Here is a 19,923-nt window from a genome sequence, read left to right on the forward strand (position 1 = left end):
GAAAGCTCTTCTATATAGGTCTAACAGTAATTTGACTCTGAAAAATAGTTAGGGCCAATGAGTTACCAAATATCAGAAAGTCATAGAATTTTTTTTTTTTAATTTAATTACTTGATTAAGGCTAATTATAGAATTTTAAACAAGTCAAATTTTAAATAATTTCAGTAGTCAAGGAATTCGCACTTGTCGACTCAAATATCTTTACAATTTTAAATGTTTTTGTCTTCATTCCTAAAAATAAAATTTTCAACTAATCTTGTCATGATGTTACCGACGACCTTGGCTTTATTTTAGAGACTCTTTTAATTATACATACGATCGAGGTGACATCCACTTAGAGGAGGAATTATTATTAAAAATAACAATCAAAGTTTAAATTTTTTAAAATTTTGGTTGTTGATTACTTATATGGTACGTAATGCAAAAGATTAAGAGTAGTCTTCTTCTTCTTTTTTTAAAGATTTTTTTTAATATCTAAATAAATTTACTTTTAATTGAAAAATAATAACCCTTGTTTCATTGCTTTTATGGCTCTACGTTGATCAAGGTCAGGTATCACAAGTGTTTCTATATTGAATCTTGCCTCGTACACCCTCAATGACTCATTTTGCTTTTGTGTCACACTCTCCAAACAGGAGATTTTCCTCTGAGCTAGCACGCTGGCTATGAACCTTCCAATGAACTAATGTGCTAGGTTAGTTAAGGTACATACACTACCTGGTGTCATGTTGTTAAACCAAGTTTGAGCTAGACCTTTGGGGGCCATAGGGAATACTTTGCACATTATTGCATCTAATTAACTTGGTTTGTAACTCCATAATCTTCTTGTACTTGATAACATGGTCTCTAGGGTTGGTTGTTCCATAGTAAAGATCCGTGTTTGGGAATCTTCAACTCTTTGCTCTTAAACTATGCTCAGGGCTAGTCCAACGTCTCCTTCAACTTCTTATCCACTTGCCCACTAGTCATTGAAGAGTCTGCCTTCTTCTTCTTAACTAGCTTGTGATTTAGCTGATTCCCTATCATTCTTTCTCCTTTCACTTTGTACTTGTTGCCCAAATTCTACTTCTTCTTCTTCTTAACTAGCTTGTGATTCAGCTTCTTCCCTTCCCTATCTATATATTCATTATATTATATCAATTATTATTATATCATTTATTTTGTTATTGAAATAAGAAAATAATTAATTTTTTAAAAAAATAATTAAATAACTTTAAAAATATAGATAAATTGATAAATTAATTATTATTATTGATAAAAAAACTTATAATTAATTTTAAGTTTTTTGATATATATAAATATTTTATATTTTATATTATTAATAAAAAATGTTTTAACATATAAATGAAAAATATAAAAGTATTAATAATATTAATTTTGGAGTTAAATAAAAAAGAATAATATAGTCAAAATAAAAAATAAAATCAAATTAGCTATAGCTGTTGAGAAACAGATTTAAAAATAGAGCTTATACAAACTGCAGCTGATGAATGTCATATCAGTTATCTATTAGCTGTCAACTTCATTTTTTTAAATTTACCAAACACTCTAGTTCACCTATTTGGGTATCTATCAGCTATCAACTGCATCTAATAGGTGAACCAAACACTCCTTTAGAGGTGTTGTAAGCCAGGAGTGGAGGTATTCCAATTTGTTGGTGAAAGTCAGGTGGTGGCCAATTGCATAGTTAATTTGCTGTCTTAATATTTACAGTTCTTGGTTTTTTGTAATGGTAACTAGCATATGAACGAGTAATGGTTTGATTCTTGAGTTGTTAGAAGTAAATGCCCCTTGGTATCAACTCTGGTTCTTGACGGAGTGAATGAGGTTTAGGTTTTCTATATCAGGTTAGTCATTAGGCCTTTGGAAGTCGCCAAGGGCGGATTTAGGTGTTTTTAAAAAACAAAATATTAGGGATAGCAAAAGTTCTCCAACCCTACTGGCCTCGAATTTGATTAATTTTCTTTGGTCCTGTCTCGACCCTAATTTGTGCGAAATGAGGATGAGAAGACCTTCTCGCTACATTGAAATCCCGTAATTAGCTCCATACAGTCATATATTATTATTTTTTATTAAAAATAATTTATTTTATATATTAATATATTTAAATATTATAATTTTAACAAAAAATATAAATATATTATTAAAATAATGTGCAAAACTTGCTTTTCTAATTATATTTTATTTTTTAATAAATAAATTTATATTATATACTAATAAATTAAAATAAAAAAATGAAAAAAAAATTCACGTGGGAAACCCGCCTCGCCTAACACCTCGGCGGCAGGTAATGCCCAGCCCCAACTCTGAACTCCTTTGGGGTGGGGACGAGAGGAGGGATCTCTGTCCCTGGCCCCATTGCCATTCTCACAAACTACATAGAAATATAAGTAGTGTATATATATATATACTACTTGTATAACATCATAAATAATTTTTTTATCCTATTAAAATTTTTAAAAATATTATTATATTTAATAAATTTAAATTTATTGGATATTTACACTAAATACCTAAAATAATAAAATTAAAAAAATCAAAACCTATCCATTAAACTCTAAAGATACATCTCTTTATTTTTTAACTCTTATATCTGTTATTTCCCATATTCACAAAATCATAATTTCTTTATTTAATATATTTTTTTCTCTCATTTTATAACAATTGACCGTCTTTTTTTCTTTTATTTTTTGTATCAATAAAACTAATGAACAAATTCAATTTCATAAGGTAAATTAAGAGAATTAATGGTCTCTTTCAAAAACTAATCCAAACCAAAAAAAATCTAATGTATTTATTAGATTATTTAATTTGCTTGTAAAATTGGCATTAATATTACTGGTTATATTTGCAATTCTACAATAAAAATTATAAAAATTCGATTGCAAAAATTAATAAAAGATTAGTTGTATATGATTATTTGATTATATATATTGAAAAGCTTTCAAAAAATAAAAACTCATCAAGGACAATAATAAATTTAATATTATAGCTGTTTATAAAATTATATTATTTTTTCTACTCAATTATATATTGAAAATTTAAAATTTTTTTCTTCAATAAATAATTTATTATTTTCCATAATTTTTTTTTTCTTTGAATTAAGCAAAACAAAATTTTTTGATTCCACTGAATCAAATTTGTGGCTCTGGAAGTGGCAGCATCACCTCCTTCACAGTTTTGGTTTTTAGTGGTCATCTTAGGGAGATATCATGGTTTAACGTTGTGCAAGCAATGATGGCATAGTAAGGTATTAAATGCAATAAATTCTTCGGAAACGATCAAGAAAACCTCATTGATCGTTTTCCTGCATGCAAGGCGAACTGATGAAGTATAAAACTCTTCAATGTCCACATAGGCTTGAAAGGAAGTAATGAACAGCAAAAGAGTGATCCAAATGGAACCTACGGTAAGGTGGCCACTCTGATTCCAAAGTTAGGGTTTTGATATGATACGAGCAAGGAGAATTTAGAGAAAGCAATTTAAGAATTGGAGAAGTAGTCACTTGCTTCGCGGGTTTCATCGGTATATTTAATAAGGAGGGCAGAATGGTCCCAACTGGGTAATTTGTCATGATACATTCCAGAAGGATAGGGATCTCTGCACTACATATGACAGTTACCTCATAGTGACTATATAAAAAAAAAAAAAAAATCAGAGTAGGAGGATGATATACTTCTCTGAGTTGAGCAGTGTCCATTTAATTGCTTGAAGGTTTTATCTCCAGGACGACAACAAGTATTCCTTGGGTCTATCGATGTACACTGAACCGACAAAGAATAACTCATCTCATCTGAGTCAGATAGTGAATTATCAACCTACAAAGAATGATCACATCGATTAAGACTGGTCGAACCCATCCAAGTCTGGCATTGTTAATGAGCCCATTTGACCTTTTTAACGGTGCTAATTTATCACTAATTTAACTTGTGAACGTACATGTGTCCTTTCATTATTTGTGGTTGATTTGTTTCTTTATCATAATGGCTAATTATTAGATGCACCGGTGCACTAAAGAATAGTGTTAGTGGGTTCTTCCTATATAATAGGAAAGTGGATTCCACGTGATTGTGAGAGAAAATATATGTGTACCAGGCGTACCTAATAATTCCTCATCAATAATCTATCTGTCAAGTGTGCCTGTGTTTTTATCTCACGAAAGAAAAAAAATAGAGTGGAAGACGATGGTTGATTTCTTTCTTCATCAACAACCTACTCGCCAAGTGTGCTTGTGTCTTTGACTTATGAAAGAAAAAAAAATAGAGTGGAAGACGATGCAAGGTCCATCATGTTCTTGGAACGAACAAACCTTACAAGCAAGCGTGTTGGCCAAATCTGCAAGGCCACCAGGAATCACCATAAGCTTTGCTGCAACAGAACTCCCAACGAGAACGGAAAATTTTAGTGCAATTTTTCCCATTCAATTCTAGTCTATATAATATGAGGAGATTTCTCTTAGCAGAATCAAGAAAGAACTCGATCACAGGCATCAATGGTGGATCGAAGGAGATCTTCAGGGAGGGGTTTGCCGGTTGTGGCTGATGCTGGAATCGAAACCACCATGATAACAGGTGAGTGTAAAAGGCCTTAGAGATCAAATCCATGGCGTTGCCACTCGTCTTGACTGCAAGAAAATAATATATAGCATCGTAAACAATAGATTCGAGTTATGGAGATCTAGAGCCGTAATTATCGCAGATTAAACTATGTAGAATAGTGATTTGATTCGCAATCTCATCGGTTTGAAAGAGTGAATCTTGAACAACCTCGTCCATTTTTTTAATTTCTCTCAGTTTCAAATTTCAATTCATCCTATTTTTACTAATTTATCACTGATTAAATTGTTAAATATGAGTATTCATATATATTTTAAATAAATATATAATAAATGAGCAAATAAAATCATTTATAACCCAACAAATAGCCACCACAATCTAACGTATGGTTTAGGGTTTGTGATAAGGAGATGCAAAATTCAAGGTTGAGAAGCCAATATAGATGAGAGAAATGGAGCCAATTTATTATTCTTTCACTAAAAGTAAGAGCTTTTTCAAATCAGGGATAATATTGCGTATACCAATCCTCCTTACGGATGTTTTAAGATCTTCTTTATATATATATATATATATATGGAAAGCAAGACTAGAGCAAATGCCACCCAAGTTCTGTCCACTACTATATCCAAAGCCAATCTTAATATCTCCCTAATTCTATTTTCCCAACTTCCACTTATGGCCTCTTGATGTGCATACCTAGTTTTAATTTTATGATCATTTTTGTCCCAACTCGCCCATTGAAATTTTAATCGATGGCGAAATCATTAGAGGTTGGCAGGCAAGGTTAATTACTTGAATTTAATTACACCACTAAAAGCAAGTAGGTGAGACATCACGGAATTGAATTTCTTGCTTCAAGAGACATGCAAGCCTCAGACAGGGACAATAATAATTTATTTTTGGTTTTCAATTGATGAAGGTCCAAGTTTAAATATTCAGGTTTCTTTAAAAAAATATATGCTAAAAAAAATCAATTCAGTTTAATTTATAGTTTGACACTTAATATTTTAAAAAAATAATAGTAAATTCTTCCTAAACCCTAAAAAAGGACATGCCAATTGAAAAAACCTAACACAACTGTACAAACCAACAAGCCATAAAAGAACAGAATTACAGCACCAGACCAATAAAACACAAGAAAACAGCTTGAAAATCCCAGAATCAGCCAAAACCATGAAGCAAGAACAATGGGTTTAACAGGACAATGACGCAGCAACTACCACCATTGACCACCAGGAGAAAGAGCATAAGCGTATACCTGTGAGACACATGAAAAGGGAATCTTTTCCTTTTACTTGAATTGAGTGCAACATGATTTATTAATATATTATATTGTACTGTATTATATTGTACGATTTTTATTATTAATATTTTTAAAAATATAATGTAGTACAGATAATTCAATAACCATTTTTTATTTGATTAAATGGAATGGCATGGTATAATAAATATGAAAATCACTAAAATAACCTAGTTGTTGTTTTAAATATATAAAAAATTATTTTAAACTTTGCAAACACATACAATTTCTATTGCAAACGGTTCAAATTATTGAAAATACATCAACAAGTCCTTAATTTTTTGCCTATCACATAATTTACCTCCTAATATAGGTGGATTTTTTATTTAAAATTATTAATAGAAATGGTAGCATTATCAAAATCAGTAAAAAAATTTATTTTAGATGAAAATTTCACTTAAAATATATTTTTAATTAATCTAGTAATATTATAAACTGCATATCTATTATTAAAAATTTTAATATATATATATATATATTGATGACAAGAAATAAAAAGAATATGTGATGTGAGAGACATTGGCGTATGTGAAAGAATGAAGATGTCACACCCCGGCTTAGTGGGTCCCAGCTCAAACCCCTCTATGGGTGGCCATCTTGCCAGCGTACCCCTCTAGAGGCCGGCGATGCGACTCAAATCGGTACTGTCCGCTTTGGTGGAGTTCAATCCCTTCGCCCTGCAGAGCTAGGATTCGAACCCATATCACCTCACGGATTTGCTTCGCCTCTTACCAATTGAGCTGCACACCCCGGCTTAGTGGGCCCCAGCTCAAGCCCCTCTATGGGTGGCCATCTTGCCAGCGTACCCCTCTAGAGGCCGGCGATGCAACTCAAATCGGTACTGTCCGCTTTGGTGGAGTTCAATCCCTTCGCCTGCGGTAGGATTGAACCCATATCACCTCACGGTTGCTTCGCCTCTTACCAATTGAGCTGCTGCTCGGCTCAATTGGTAAGAGGCAACAAACCGTGGTGATATGGGTTGAATCCTAGCTGTAAGCGAAAGATTGAACTGATCTGACCACTAAGCCCAGTGAACAGAAGATTTTTTGTCGAAAGGAGAGATTGAAGATGAAGGATAAGAAATATTTTTAAATAAAAAATTAGAGTATAATTCAAACTTTATAAAATTTTAAAAATATAAAATTGAAATGTAAAAATTTTAAACTATCTAAAATTATCGATTTGGTAGTTTAAAAATTTATGGTAAAATCATGGTTAATGAATCATAAATTTATAACTTAAAATCACTATTCTCTAAGAATAATTTTTACAAATAAGTAGTATTACCGTACTATTTATTACAAAACCATGAGAAACAACGTGTTAATAGTGGTTGGAAACTGGGTCCTTATTGTTGGTTTATTTTATAGAAGATTATCAATTTGGAGAAACTAACTTACAAAATTATCAATTTGGATTTCATAGAAGATTGGAATGTCAATCCTAATTGCTCCGCTCAGAAATACAGCAGATATACGATTATATGATTTTCTTATTCCATTCACACTACAACTCTTTATATATAGAGATGATTAAAGTAATTACACAGGCATTAATTTAAAAAAAGAAAAAAAAAAAAACGATATAAGGATGGAGAATGAAGTAAAGAACCCACGCAACAGGTTTATAATATATTTTCCCATGCAACGTACAGGAGTGGGAAGTTGCAACCCACCTCCTCCACGTCCCTGTATTTGAAGAAGGCTTGGAGGCAACTGGGTTTAGTTCATGGATTAGCCCAAATCATGGGTGGCCTATTATTGCTTCAGAAACACTGGAAAAACTGTCACCTAAGTTCTGTCCACTACAGAGCCTTACACCCAAAAGCCAATCTTAATTTATCTTTTATTTTCCCAACTCCCGCATTTGGTTCCCTGCTGTGCATACCTAGTTTTATGATCACACTTGGTCTCAACTCTCACGTTGAAGTTTTTAATCGATGGCGAGATCATTGGCGGTTGGCAATGGTAATTAGTTAGTTTATTTTCCTCGATAGCGAGATCATTAGGGGTTGGCAAGGGTAATTAGTTGAATTTAACTACACTACTAAAAAGCAAGTTGGTGAGACATTAGTAATTATAAATTTCTTGCTTGAAGAAATACGCAAGCCTCAGCCAGGCCAATTGATAGTATTTTATTATTATCATAAAAATTTAATATATTTATATTTAAAATTAGTAATATAAATAAATTATTGCTTTTAAATTTTATTATTTTTTTAAAATATAATTCACTTTAAGCATGACTTGAATTTAAAATTCATATATAACCATATAAATAACTCCAATGTCAATAAACTTTAATATTTGATGATACTGGGGATCTCTGGGGATCTCTGAGGCCTTATCCTAACGTCACGTGAATCTGTAATACAAAAAAATATAAGATGGGTAGTCTTCTGATAGGTCACTCGTGCACTTAAATCAGAGAGTTATTGTTGAGAATGTTTTAGAAAACTTGTAATGAGATTTTGAAAATTAAAATATGCATACCTGTTTTTTTATTACTTAATTAGTATTTATATGTTTTTTTAAAAAAATAGCCGTTGCTTCATTTGTGAAGGAAATTTTGATTGAATTTTTCAAATTATCTTCATGAAATTTACTATTTACTTGATTGTTGAGGCCATAATATTCGAACTTTCATTTGAATATTGATATAGTTGCTGCTCAGTATATCTTTCGTTCTTCTTATTGGGCAAACGAAAGTTTTGCTCGGTCTTGATTTTATTTGGTTCTTTTGATTTTTAAATCTTTTAAAATATTATTTAATTTTTTTACTATTACGCTAGACAAATTTAATTATTTGATTTAACTTTTAGACGGATAGTATTAATATTAATTTATTTTTTAAAATAAACAAAATATGAATTCTTAATAAGCCAATGAAATAGAATAATGTAGCTGGAAGGGGACGTACATGGTCAGATTTGGTCGCAATTAAGGTTGTTAATTGACAAACATATAAAACCACATTTTATCTCTTACCCCTTGGATTTATATCCTAAACTAAGTTAATAATTATTTATTTTAAAATTAAAATTTATAAAAATAATATTTAATTTTTACTAAATATATTCTAAAAAAAATGGTACCTCACCATCTTCTCTTCTTGGAATAATTTTCGAAATCATTCAATAATTGCACTGATTTGATTATTTTATAATTTTGCTTGTTTTTCTGAATTAATTTAGAATGAAAACATTATTAGAAAAAGCTCATCATGAGCCATGATGGAATTTGTACCATCAAGCAGTACCTACAATAACCTTTGAATTTTTTTTTTTTTTTTATAATAAAGAAAGTATATCTGCTGTTTCATTATTGGCAAGAAAAATCCTTAATTCATGTGATTTTAGAAATCACATAATAATTGTTTTTTTTTTCTCCTAATATGAAGCGAATATATGAACAAATTAAAACATCATTTAACGTATCAAAAAAGAGTTTTGAAAGAGAATAATAAGTGCAACAGCAACTGAATTTTTATACTCATTAAAACTACATTAATTAAAATAATAATAATAAATTAAAACAGAACAGTTTTCCATAGTGATATAATTAATGTATTTAAATTATTAATTTATATAAATTTTATTATTTACTACACTATTAACTTTTATCTGCATTTAAAATTTTTACATGAAGAAGGAAATAATTATATCACTTATGCTTGAAAATATTTATATATGAAAAATATTTTTTATTATTTAGTTATGATATTAAAATAATGATATGTATCTGTGTTATATATATATATATATATATGAGTGTTTTCATATTTTAATAAAATTATTAAAATTTAAAAAATAAAAAATAATTTAATTTTTTCTTGGGTGTAACTCATTTTCTTGAGTATCTCAAAAAATATTTTTCATAAAGTAAATAGAGCATTAAATTATAATAAAATATTTCTTAATTTAACTAAATTATCCTTTTTTTTCATCTAATTGAAAGAGAGATAATGAAACGAGTTTTATGAAATTATACAAATGATTATTATATTTAGTAGATATAAATAATTTTGAACAAAACAAATTTTAAAAAATAATAGAGAAAAGTGAACGAGCATTATATATAAAATTTATAAAAATTAAAAGTATTGATATTTATAATTAACATTAATTTTTAAAATTAAAAAAATTAGATAATAATTAATAAATTTTACTCAATACTATTGAAAACGTTTTAAAGGTTACAAATTTAAATCTTTTCATCTTAAAAAGAAAAAAAGAATTATGTAATAGATTGTACAGTATCATGCCAAGGGATGATAACAAATGGGCAATGGCGAAAAAAAGAATAAAAGCATGCAAGCTCCTACCCAATCAATAAAATAGGCAATAAAATGATGCTATGCTTACCCAAAAAGTGGAGATGATAAATGCCAAATGTGTCCACTTTGCTTTTCCCCATTTTATAATATAATTTTTTTAATTTTTTAAATAATTTTATAATATATCATGCATGAATTTTTATAATGAAAATAAACATTAAAAATGCAAAGCTAAAATATGAATATCTCTGGTGTGATTTTCCAAAGGATTCTAGGGCAGTGACTTATTACTTTTAAATAATAAATAAAAATATTATCTTTTTTTAATCTTTTATTTTTTTTTCCCGCCCTAAACAATTTCCCAGACAGTGTTAGCTTAGAATGAAGTTTATAGGAAGTTCTCAGGCCTGTCATGCCAGCTGTGTCCCTCTTCTGTCCTGCAAAGGGAATTATTTCCTTTCGCCACATGGCCACAACAATACTCCAGACTTTAACTGAACCACTTGTTGTCCGATTGGCCCATTTTGATTGGTCAATTTCTTTATCCTCCAAACTGTCAATTGTCTCTTCTTTTTATGTTAATCGAACGGTTAACAAGTATGCATTCACTAAACGTGATTTTAGTAGATCATGACACTTCACCAAAGCGATGGGATCTAATCAAATGGGAACCGTCTGATTAACCTTGGCCCCACCTCTTCCTTTATCTGCTAAAGATAGGACGCAGATGCATCTTTAGACCAACCAAATTGGAGCGCCATTAACCACAACTCATATGCTATAACAAAAGAAATTTAACCCTTTCGATTCCCACGCCCCCATATGGAGCGTGATGATTCCGCGAGCAAGTTTCTACCGTATGTAGGACTTTGACTATTACACAAGCAGCTGTCGCGCGTGAGAGAATTATAAAAATAATAAAATTACCACTGCTAATTTATAAAAAAAAAAACGTTTCTATTGATGCCAGCGAGACTGCTTTTCTCCGCTGCTTTAATATATATTTTTTTCACTTTTGTGGCCTCGTGATACCTTATACAAAATCTCTCCTCTGCTCTCACACTACAAGCCTCTCTCTCACTGTTGTCTCCCTCCATCACTGGCTTCGCGCCCTATTTCTCATGGAATCTCACCGGAAAACCGCTTTTGTTTTTGGGGAAAATCCGCATCAGAAGCCACCCGTCCAGCCCAGCATATAAAAACAGAACAATATACTCGGAGAACTTTTCAATTTTTGTGTTATTACGAAAGCATATTGTACAATGGCAGTGGTTTTTGACTCTGTTGCTGTTTCCTTCGCTTTGCTTCTGCTAATGTTGAGTCATGGACGAGTTCACTCGGAGCCTGTACAAGACAAGCAAACCCTACTTGCATTTCTCTCTCGAATTACACATGCTAATCGCGTCCAATGGAATGAGTCCAACTCTGCCTGCAGCTGGATAGGGGTTGTCTGCGACGGAAACCAATCCTCAGTGCGCGAACTTCGCCTTCCCGGCGTGGACCTTGTGGGCCAGATTCCACCCAATACCTTGGGAAAACTGACTCAGCTCCGAGTTTTGAGTCTCCGCTCCAACCGTCTTTCCGGTGAGATCCCCTCCGATTTCTCCAATTTAACCTTCCTACGCAGCCTCTATCTCCAAAACAATGAGTTTACTGGTGATTTCCCTCAGAGCTTGCCTCGGCTAACTCGGTTAGCCCGTCTCGATCTCTCTTCAAACAACTTCACTGGCTCAATCCCTTTTACTGTCAACAATTTGACCCATTTGACACGGCTTTATTTGCAGAATAATCAGTTCTCAGGCACTTTACCTAGTATTAACCCGTCAGGTTTGATGGACTTCAATGTGTCGAACAACAATCTAAATGGTTCAATCCCTTCGGTTTTATCCAGATTCCCCGCAGCCTCATTCGCCGGAAATTTAAATCTATGCGGTGGCCCATTGCCGCCTTGCAGTCCATTTTTCCCTTCTCCAGCTCCATCCCCATCAGAAGCCCCACCGGCGACCCCAGTTCGCAAAAAGTCCAAGAAACTCTCCACCGTCGCGATTGTTTTAATTGCAGTTGGCTCCGCGTTAGTAGCTTTCTTACTCTTGCTGTTTCTATTGTTATGTCTCCGGCGGAAACAGCGGAGGCAGCCAGCGAAGACCCCGAAACCAACAGCGGCACCGCGAGCGGTACCAGTGGAAGCGGGAACGTCCTCGTCAAAGGATGATATTACAGGTGGGTCAGCGGAGGCTGAGAGGAACAAGCTGGTGTTTTTTGAGGGAGGCATATACAGCTTCGATTTGGAGGATTTATTGAGGGCATCTGCGGAGGTGCTGGGGAAGGGAAGCGTGGGAACATCTTACAAAGCAGTGCTGGAAGAAGGGACGACGGTGGTGGTGAAGAGGCTGAAGGATGTGGTTGTAACGAAAAAAGAGTTCGAGATGCAAATGGAGGTTGTGGGAAAGATCAAGCACGACAATGTAGTGCCATTGAGAGCGTTTTATTATTCCAAGGATGAGAAACTGCTGGTTTACGATTACATGCCGGCCGGTAGCTTATCTGCTCTCCTCCACGGTAAGCTCTCTGATTTATTTATTTTTTCATTTTTAATTTTAATTTTTCAATGCGTCAAAATTCCATTGACGAACCAGACATTAGGCTTATGCTTTTTGAGTTGGTTTAGGTTACACAATATTGCCGCTCCAGCTGCTACTGTCTCTAAGGCTACATGTTATACTTTGAATTTTCTTTCGTCTTATAAATAAATAAAGCTGTAAATGGCATCAGGTTCAGGTTGGGCTGATTCACGATTGTGTTGATTGTTGAATTAAGTCCCTGCTTCTGCTTGCAAACATTCTTAGATTGGGAAATACGCAACCTGGCAGCGCGTATGGTGTTGTCTTTGCTTTATTTTAGTTATTTTTTTACTTTTATGCCACCAACATTTGCCACAGGCTCTCATGATTTGCCGCACAAGCTTGCATCGGGCGAATTAATAATGGAGCCACCGACATATCGTTTTCTTTTACCATTTTTTTAATTACGCAAACATACATCATTTTTGCTCAACTTTTGCTCCTTGAAGCGAGCATTGGATTGGACACATTCTTGGGTGATTTTACAATTCTATTTCTTTTTTATTTTTAATTGGGAAGTATGGACAATTTTGCAGTCAAAACCAATTTTATTTCTAAGAATTACGCATAACTGGAGCTGGTCCGCTGATTTCAACTGCAGGTAGTAGAGGGTCAGGCCGGACACCACTTGATTGGGACAACCGGATGAGAATCGCAATGAGTGCAGCAAGAGGCCTAGCTCATCTACATGTGGTTGGAAACGTGGTCCACGGCAACATCAAATCCTCCAATATCCTCCTCCGACCTGATCAGGACGCTTGCGTCTCCGACTTCGGACTCAACCCGCTCTTTGGCACCTCTACGCCGCCCAGCCGCGTCGCTGGCTATCGTGCCCCGGAAGTCGTTGAAACCCGTAAAGTTACCTTTAAATCAGACGTGTATAGTTTCGGGGTATTGCTTCTCGAACTGTTAACGGGGAAAGCACCCAATCAAGCCTCCTTGGGCGAAGAAGGCATTGACTTGCCCAGGTGGGTACAGTCCGTGGTTCGAGAGGAATGGACGGCTGAGGTATTTGATGTGGAGTTGATGAGATACCATAACATTGAGGAGGAAATGGTGCAGCTGTTGCAAGTAGCAATGGCGTGTGTTTCGACAGTGCCTGATCAGAGACCGGCAATGCAGGAGGTGGTGAGGATGATTGAGGATATCAATAGGGGAGAGCCCGATGATGGGTTACGGCAATCTTCCGATGATCCATCAAAAGGATCGGACGGTCATACGCCTCCTCAGGAATCCAGGACCCCACCTACAACTGTCACACCGTAGAAATTCCCCTCTATAAAAACAAAGGGGTAAAAGTTAAAAATAAAAAAGAGAGAGAAAAAAAGAAAGGAGACACTGTGGTGGGTCCGACGGTCTCTCCTTAAAATGTGCACCCAAAGCGTAAGTAACAGTGATAAAAGTGCGCATTTGATTGAGGGAAGCGGTCCAAAAATGTGTTTGTTTTTATTTTATTAATTTTTTTGGGTTTATTTTATCTTATTTTTTCAATTTTAATCTGCAACATTTTTACAGGTGGGAGGGTCTCCAGGATTCCAATTGTTTTTAGAGGAAGGATTGTAATTTGACTAAATTGAAGGATTTAATTGGGTTTTACTTAATTCTTTATTTCGTATATTATTACATGAGCATAGTTCACGATCAATCTGGCGTCGTCAGTGCATTCGCTTTTGTTCTTTTTCGATTTTAATTATCATCAGTGCAAAGAAAGTAGCCAAAATGAGAATTATTGAAAATTCGAGGGCTTGTTTTGTAGTAGAATAATAATATGGCGAAGCAATTTGTTTTCTTGTAATTTTATGATCTTCTTCGGGGGCCTGACCGTGCCAGACTGTTGAGCCTGAGCGTGCATTGTCATATTCACGTCTGAGAGCCCACATGGTCGCAAAAAGCAGGCATTCCTGCAAATACCCGTTCTGGAGAGTGTTTTTTTTAATCTACATCCAGGTATATGATAATCCATAGTCTGGGTCCCATGAGATTGAGGAGTGATGATAATGAGGTGCCACGTGGTGAGCAGTAAAGGTGGCAGGAATTGTCGGGATGTGGAATGGTGGGAACCGGCTGGCCGGCTTTTTACTCTTTCTGGGTTTTGTGACAGAGTTAGTCCACCATGGACCCGAAGTAGGTTTACTTCAGCTTGGCCTTGCCTTCTTTGCCCTCGTCATTTCATCGCCAATCATTTGTCCAGCGTTTAATCTTTAAATAACCAGATAATATTTTTGTACTACAAAATTGAAATTATATATTTCCTCTTGACTTGATGAGCTCAGATTTAAGTAGAGATGATAACATGGGAATATTGTAGGGTAAATTTCGTCCATGTTTTTTTATTTTATTACATTAGTGCGGTTTTTAAATTTAAATTTATAATGTAATTTTTTTTAAATTTTAATTTAATAAATAATAAATCCTTCCTGATGCACTATTGCTGATTTCCGTGTAAAAAAAAAAAATTTATTGCATATTTAAGATTAAAAGTAAAAAGTGAAAAGAAGTATTTTAATGGGTGAAATTTCACAAAATTTGTTTAAGCTAAAAAATTAAGTCATCAGCGTCATCTTTTCCTTCAGTGCCATCAGCGTTGTCTTCTCCGAGCGACAACACTGCCTTCTTCTACTTTAGCAAAAATGAAGAAACAAGGGAGCATTTCAACAAGGATTTAGCAAGTGTAGCTCCCGGCAAGCTGATGAGAACCTTTGAATCACAATATTACTTGATTTTAAAAGTGATCACAAATACCAATTTTGTTACCATTCAAATTTAGCCCAATTTCTGTTTGTTATTGTTAATAATAATAGATTTGGGAGAGTAAACCTCTCACTGTGCTTTCTTCTTCAGATTAAGGATGGGGTGGATTGTGTGTGTAAATGAAATTTGTCGTCTATGAAACTGGCTAGGAGGGTGAAAGCTTTCATTGGGGAAAGCACATTTTCCCGGTTTGGCGCACCGAAAGAGGACGCTTTCACCACTTTGCTGACTTCTGGTTCTTTTAAAGGCGGAAGGATTCGAGGACCCTGCCGGGCGTTTGGGAAATGTTTTTTCGGGCTAAGGTTAGAGTTTAACGGTTGTTTTTTTTTTTTTTTTTTTTTTAAGAATAGAGTTTAACAAATTAACTAATCCTTGCGTATATTTTTTTTTTAACTTTTTTAATTTTTTATAATTTAATTAAAACTTACGGTTGAATTTCACCTATATACTTATTAAAAAAATTTATTTTATTTTATTTTTAACTTTTATTTAAACTAATTAAAAATTTTTAATTTAAATTCAATTTATTTCAAAAATTAAGAAATTAAAATTTTTAATTTTTGAGTTTAAATCAACAAATCAAAAATTTAACTCAACAATTAAGAATCGAAACTTCTTGATTTATAATTTAATTCAAAAGCTTAATAAATTTAGTCCGTAAATATGAAATTTTGAATTAAATTAAATTTAAATTAAAATTTTGGAACTGATTTAAACATAAAAAATGACTAAATTAAACATTTTCACATATACAACACAAATGAACATTTTGCCATTTAATTAATAAAAAATATATTAAAATCAGAAAACTGTTATCTAAACTTATTTTATCTAATATTTAAGACATAATATATATATATATATAGTGAGATTCACATATAAAATAATTGAAATTTATATATTTATATCTTAAATTTATAATAAATTAATAAATTTCTTACAATGAAAATTGATCTCATACTTAACCTCATGGCATGCCATCTTTATCTAAAAAAATATTTAATTATTAAATGATTGATTAATAATTTTGATAATTAGAGTTTATTTTCTTGAAAAAAAAAGAAAGAATGGAAATTCAATAATTGAGGACGGCAGAGACCCTTTTCTCCGCCAACTCTAAATAATGAACGGGTGGAGATAGATAAGCATGAAGATGTGAAGTGGGTCATATATTTGATGTATTTATTCTTTGACTATCCATGGCAAGGGTGACCCATTCACATCAGCTTTCTAGCTTTTGCTTTAATGGCTTTCTACGTTGAACTTTTGATGTATGATTTATGAAACAATGACATCAAATTTAGTCATAACTCCATGCTTAAGCTGCACGATATGAACGTTCGACAACCCCTTAAGTTAATGCCCACTCAATTAAAAAAAAAAATATATATATATATATATATATATAATTTTAGTAAAATTATAATGCTAACTTTTATAAATTCACATGCATCTTATCTATAATTAACACGTAGGATCTCAAATGATCAGTCTGATAAATGGATTCATTTAGAGTTTTTTCATCACAAACACATACACATTTACGACTTTCAATATTTTATTTTTTTTACCGAAGAAAAATATACACACGAGTTTAGAGGAAAAAATACATATCTTAGTAAAATTATGAACACGCTAATTCTTGTACACCTCCATACACTCTTATGGGATGTCAAAAGAATAGTTAGTTTGAAAATTGAATTGGCTATTTGCACACCCCCAATTGACACTGAAAAAGCTGAGGGAGTCACAGGAAAGCATCACTGTACTGATCAACTGATTATGTAAATTATTATTTTGTGGTCCCTTGCTTTTTGCTAACTGCCAATTAAGCAGAAAATCTCTAACTGATTATTATTCCTTTAAAGCTTAACTTAGCAAAAGCCAGCTTCTTCACAATTAGTATCTTAGGATGCTCACTTGGGATATTAATTTCCATTTAATAATATTCAGATTAACATTACACAATATCTTTAAATTTTTCAAAAAATATTTTTGATTTATATGTGTACCGTTCGCCTAATTTCACATTTTAACTATGCTCCAATAATTAAAATCAGTAAATTAATGCTAGAGTTATTTTTATTTTCTTACAGTTGAACTAATCTTGTTTTCCTACTTATAAACTTCACGTTTTTCTCTTTTCCTGCCTGGAATTCATTAATTCTCTTGATTTTATTTTTATTGAGTTTCTTAATTTTTGTGGGTTTTGAAGGGTACCCTTTCTGGCTAATGGCCTTATTGAACAAACCATTAAATTCTTCATAAGGAGAATGACTCCCAATCAAATGTGCAATGACATGTGATGTGTTCATTCACCAAGTGCTAAGTGGAAAAAGAAAAAAGAAAAAAACCGCGGAAGTGACGGCCTAGTTGACAAAAAGATGTTTATTTGTCTGTTTAATCTAAGCTTCATCCTTTTAATATGTATTTTATTATGGGTGACGTTTAAATATTGGAATCGGTTGCTTGAGTCTGACTCTATAGGCTTAGATTGAGGACCATTTGTAACACTCCATATCTAAAATGATTAATTTAATTTAGTTGTGTTAATCAGGGGCTGATTTAGGATATAATTTTAAGGAGGGTAAACTTACACATTCTATTTTATTGGGTCATAATAGTAATGAACTAACAATGGATAGTGGGGGTGACAATGAGAATATATTATAGACTCAGAGAAATTTTAGTGAGCCAAAAGGGGTAAGTATCCTACTGTATTAAAAGGTAGGAAGTTTGAATAGTAAAATGTAAAATGTCAACTGGTAAGAAGTTTGGGTAATAATATTACTCAAATTTCCTACCTTTAACACATTATCCCTCGTTGTGTATCTGCCATCGGTGTTAATATTGTTGTTCTTTGATATCTCTACTTAAACTTCCCACAACTTTTTGACACTAGACGTCTCTAATCTCAATTTGCAATACTTTAAGTCTAATTAGCCCAAATCACCATTTACTAATTTTATTTTCTATTAATTTAGAATATGTATAAGTACCTAGCACAAGATTGACATGATTCTATAGAAAATAGTCCATATCTTTCAACGATAAAATTTATAGAGTGATTTAAACGAAATAATAACACTATAAAACAATGACTAACACAACTAATAACTTTTTAAAAAAGATTTCATTTAAACAAAGGCCCAAATAATAGAGCGAACTATTAAGTTTGATGGTAATGTATGAAATATGGAGTGAAACTCAAGACAAGCAATTTCTTTTCTTGGCTTCAAAGTTCAAACTTGCCTTTGCTGGTTGTAACTGCCTATACACACCAAAAGACAACCTACTTAATTAACAATTAAATTCTCACTTGGATCTTAATTTAATTTCCATGTATGATAGAATCATACACTTGACATTGAATTTTGATTACTAAGATTTTGTCTTGTGTTAGTTGGATCAGTTTACAGGAGTTAAAAACTTTAGGAACCTTATTTACAGACAGATGTAGACTGCCATAATGTCAAGTCTCAACCACCAAATAATCCAACAAAATTAGTGAGATTGTCAGTTATATATAATTGATGCTTTTGTTTGATTCAAATCACATCACAAAGCAATTACCCATTTTTAATAATGACAGGTGGGGAAATTTGATACAGACAACACAAACTTTCTATAATTTTCTTTCTCTCTTTTTTTATTTTGCTTAATTACGAGGTTTCCTTAACGTATTAAACTAATTTTCTGTCACAATTAACATATAAAAAAGGTGAAATATTTTTCTTATAGTATTATCTAAAACTTTAAACTTGTTTAATAGAGTGGAGATTATTGTTAATTACGCTTCATTAAATGTTTTATGTATAGTTAATTGTGAAAGTGCTGTAAAAACTTTTTAATATCATAAGAGTTTTAATTAAGTTTTGGATGTCATTAAATATGTGCTTAATCTGCTTGTTGCATGTAAAAGATGTATATATAAATCGACATGGGAAAAAGAAAGACTTCAATAACAAAACAATTTCTCAAGTTTAACATATTTTTAATTTTATTGAAAATTTTAGAACTTATCAATTCAATATCAGACAGAGGAACCCTTCAAATTGAAATTGTTTAACTGTGTGATGGACATTCATATGGCTTTATTCAATATTAAATAATCACATCACATTATCTATTCATTTAACGATATGATTTTGATGGGTTATTTTATTTATGATAAAATTGGTACGATTGTTAAAGCTTTGATGTTAAATTCTCAATAAGTTTTAACTTTGTATTTTTGTACTTATTTTTAGGATCGTAAAATATCCAATTCAAGAGTGCTAATTGTCTTTATGAAAAAAGAAGTGATATTAAATTGATAAATGTTAAATTCATTTGATAAAAGTTTTAAAATTTGTTTGCTTGTTTGTTTATTTATTTATGTCATTTGGCCAAAAAGAACAGACTACAGAGGACCAAAATG

The 19,923-nt window shown here is 32.4% G+C and overlaps 1 protein-coding gene across 1 annotated transcript; it reads left to right on the top strand.

Annotated features, from left to right (window-relative positions):
• Nucleotides 1-11,145: 11,145 nt before the first annotated feature.
• On the top strand, nt 11,146-14,369 carry LOC110639552 (probable inactive receptor kinase At2g26730). The gene is made up of 2 exons (XM_021790555.2): nt 11,146-12,690; nt 13,354-14,369. The coding sequence occupies exons 1-2, from the start codon at nt 11,394-11,396 to the stop codon at nt 14,016-14,018; spliced, it is 1,962 nt and encodes a 653-aa protein (XP_021646247.2). The 5' UTR covers nt 11,146-11,393; the 3' UTR covers nt 14,019-14,369.
• Nucleotides 14,370-19,923: the final 5,554 nt, after the last annotated feature.

Source organism: Hevea brasiliensis, chromosome 17 (genome assembly GCF_030052815.1).
Source record: "Hevea brasiliensis isolate MT/VB/25A 57/8 chromosome 17, ASM3005281v1, whole genome shotgun sequence".
Lineage (NCBI taxonomy): Eukaryota > Viridiplantae > Streptophyta > Magnoliopsida > Malpighiales > Euphorbiaceae > Hevea > Hevea brasiliensis.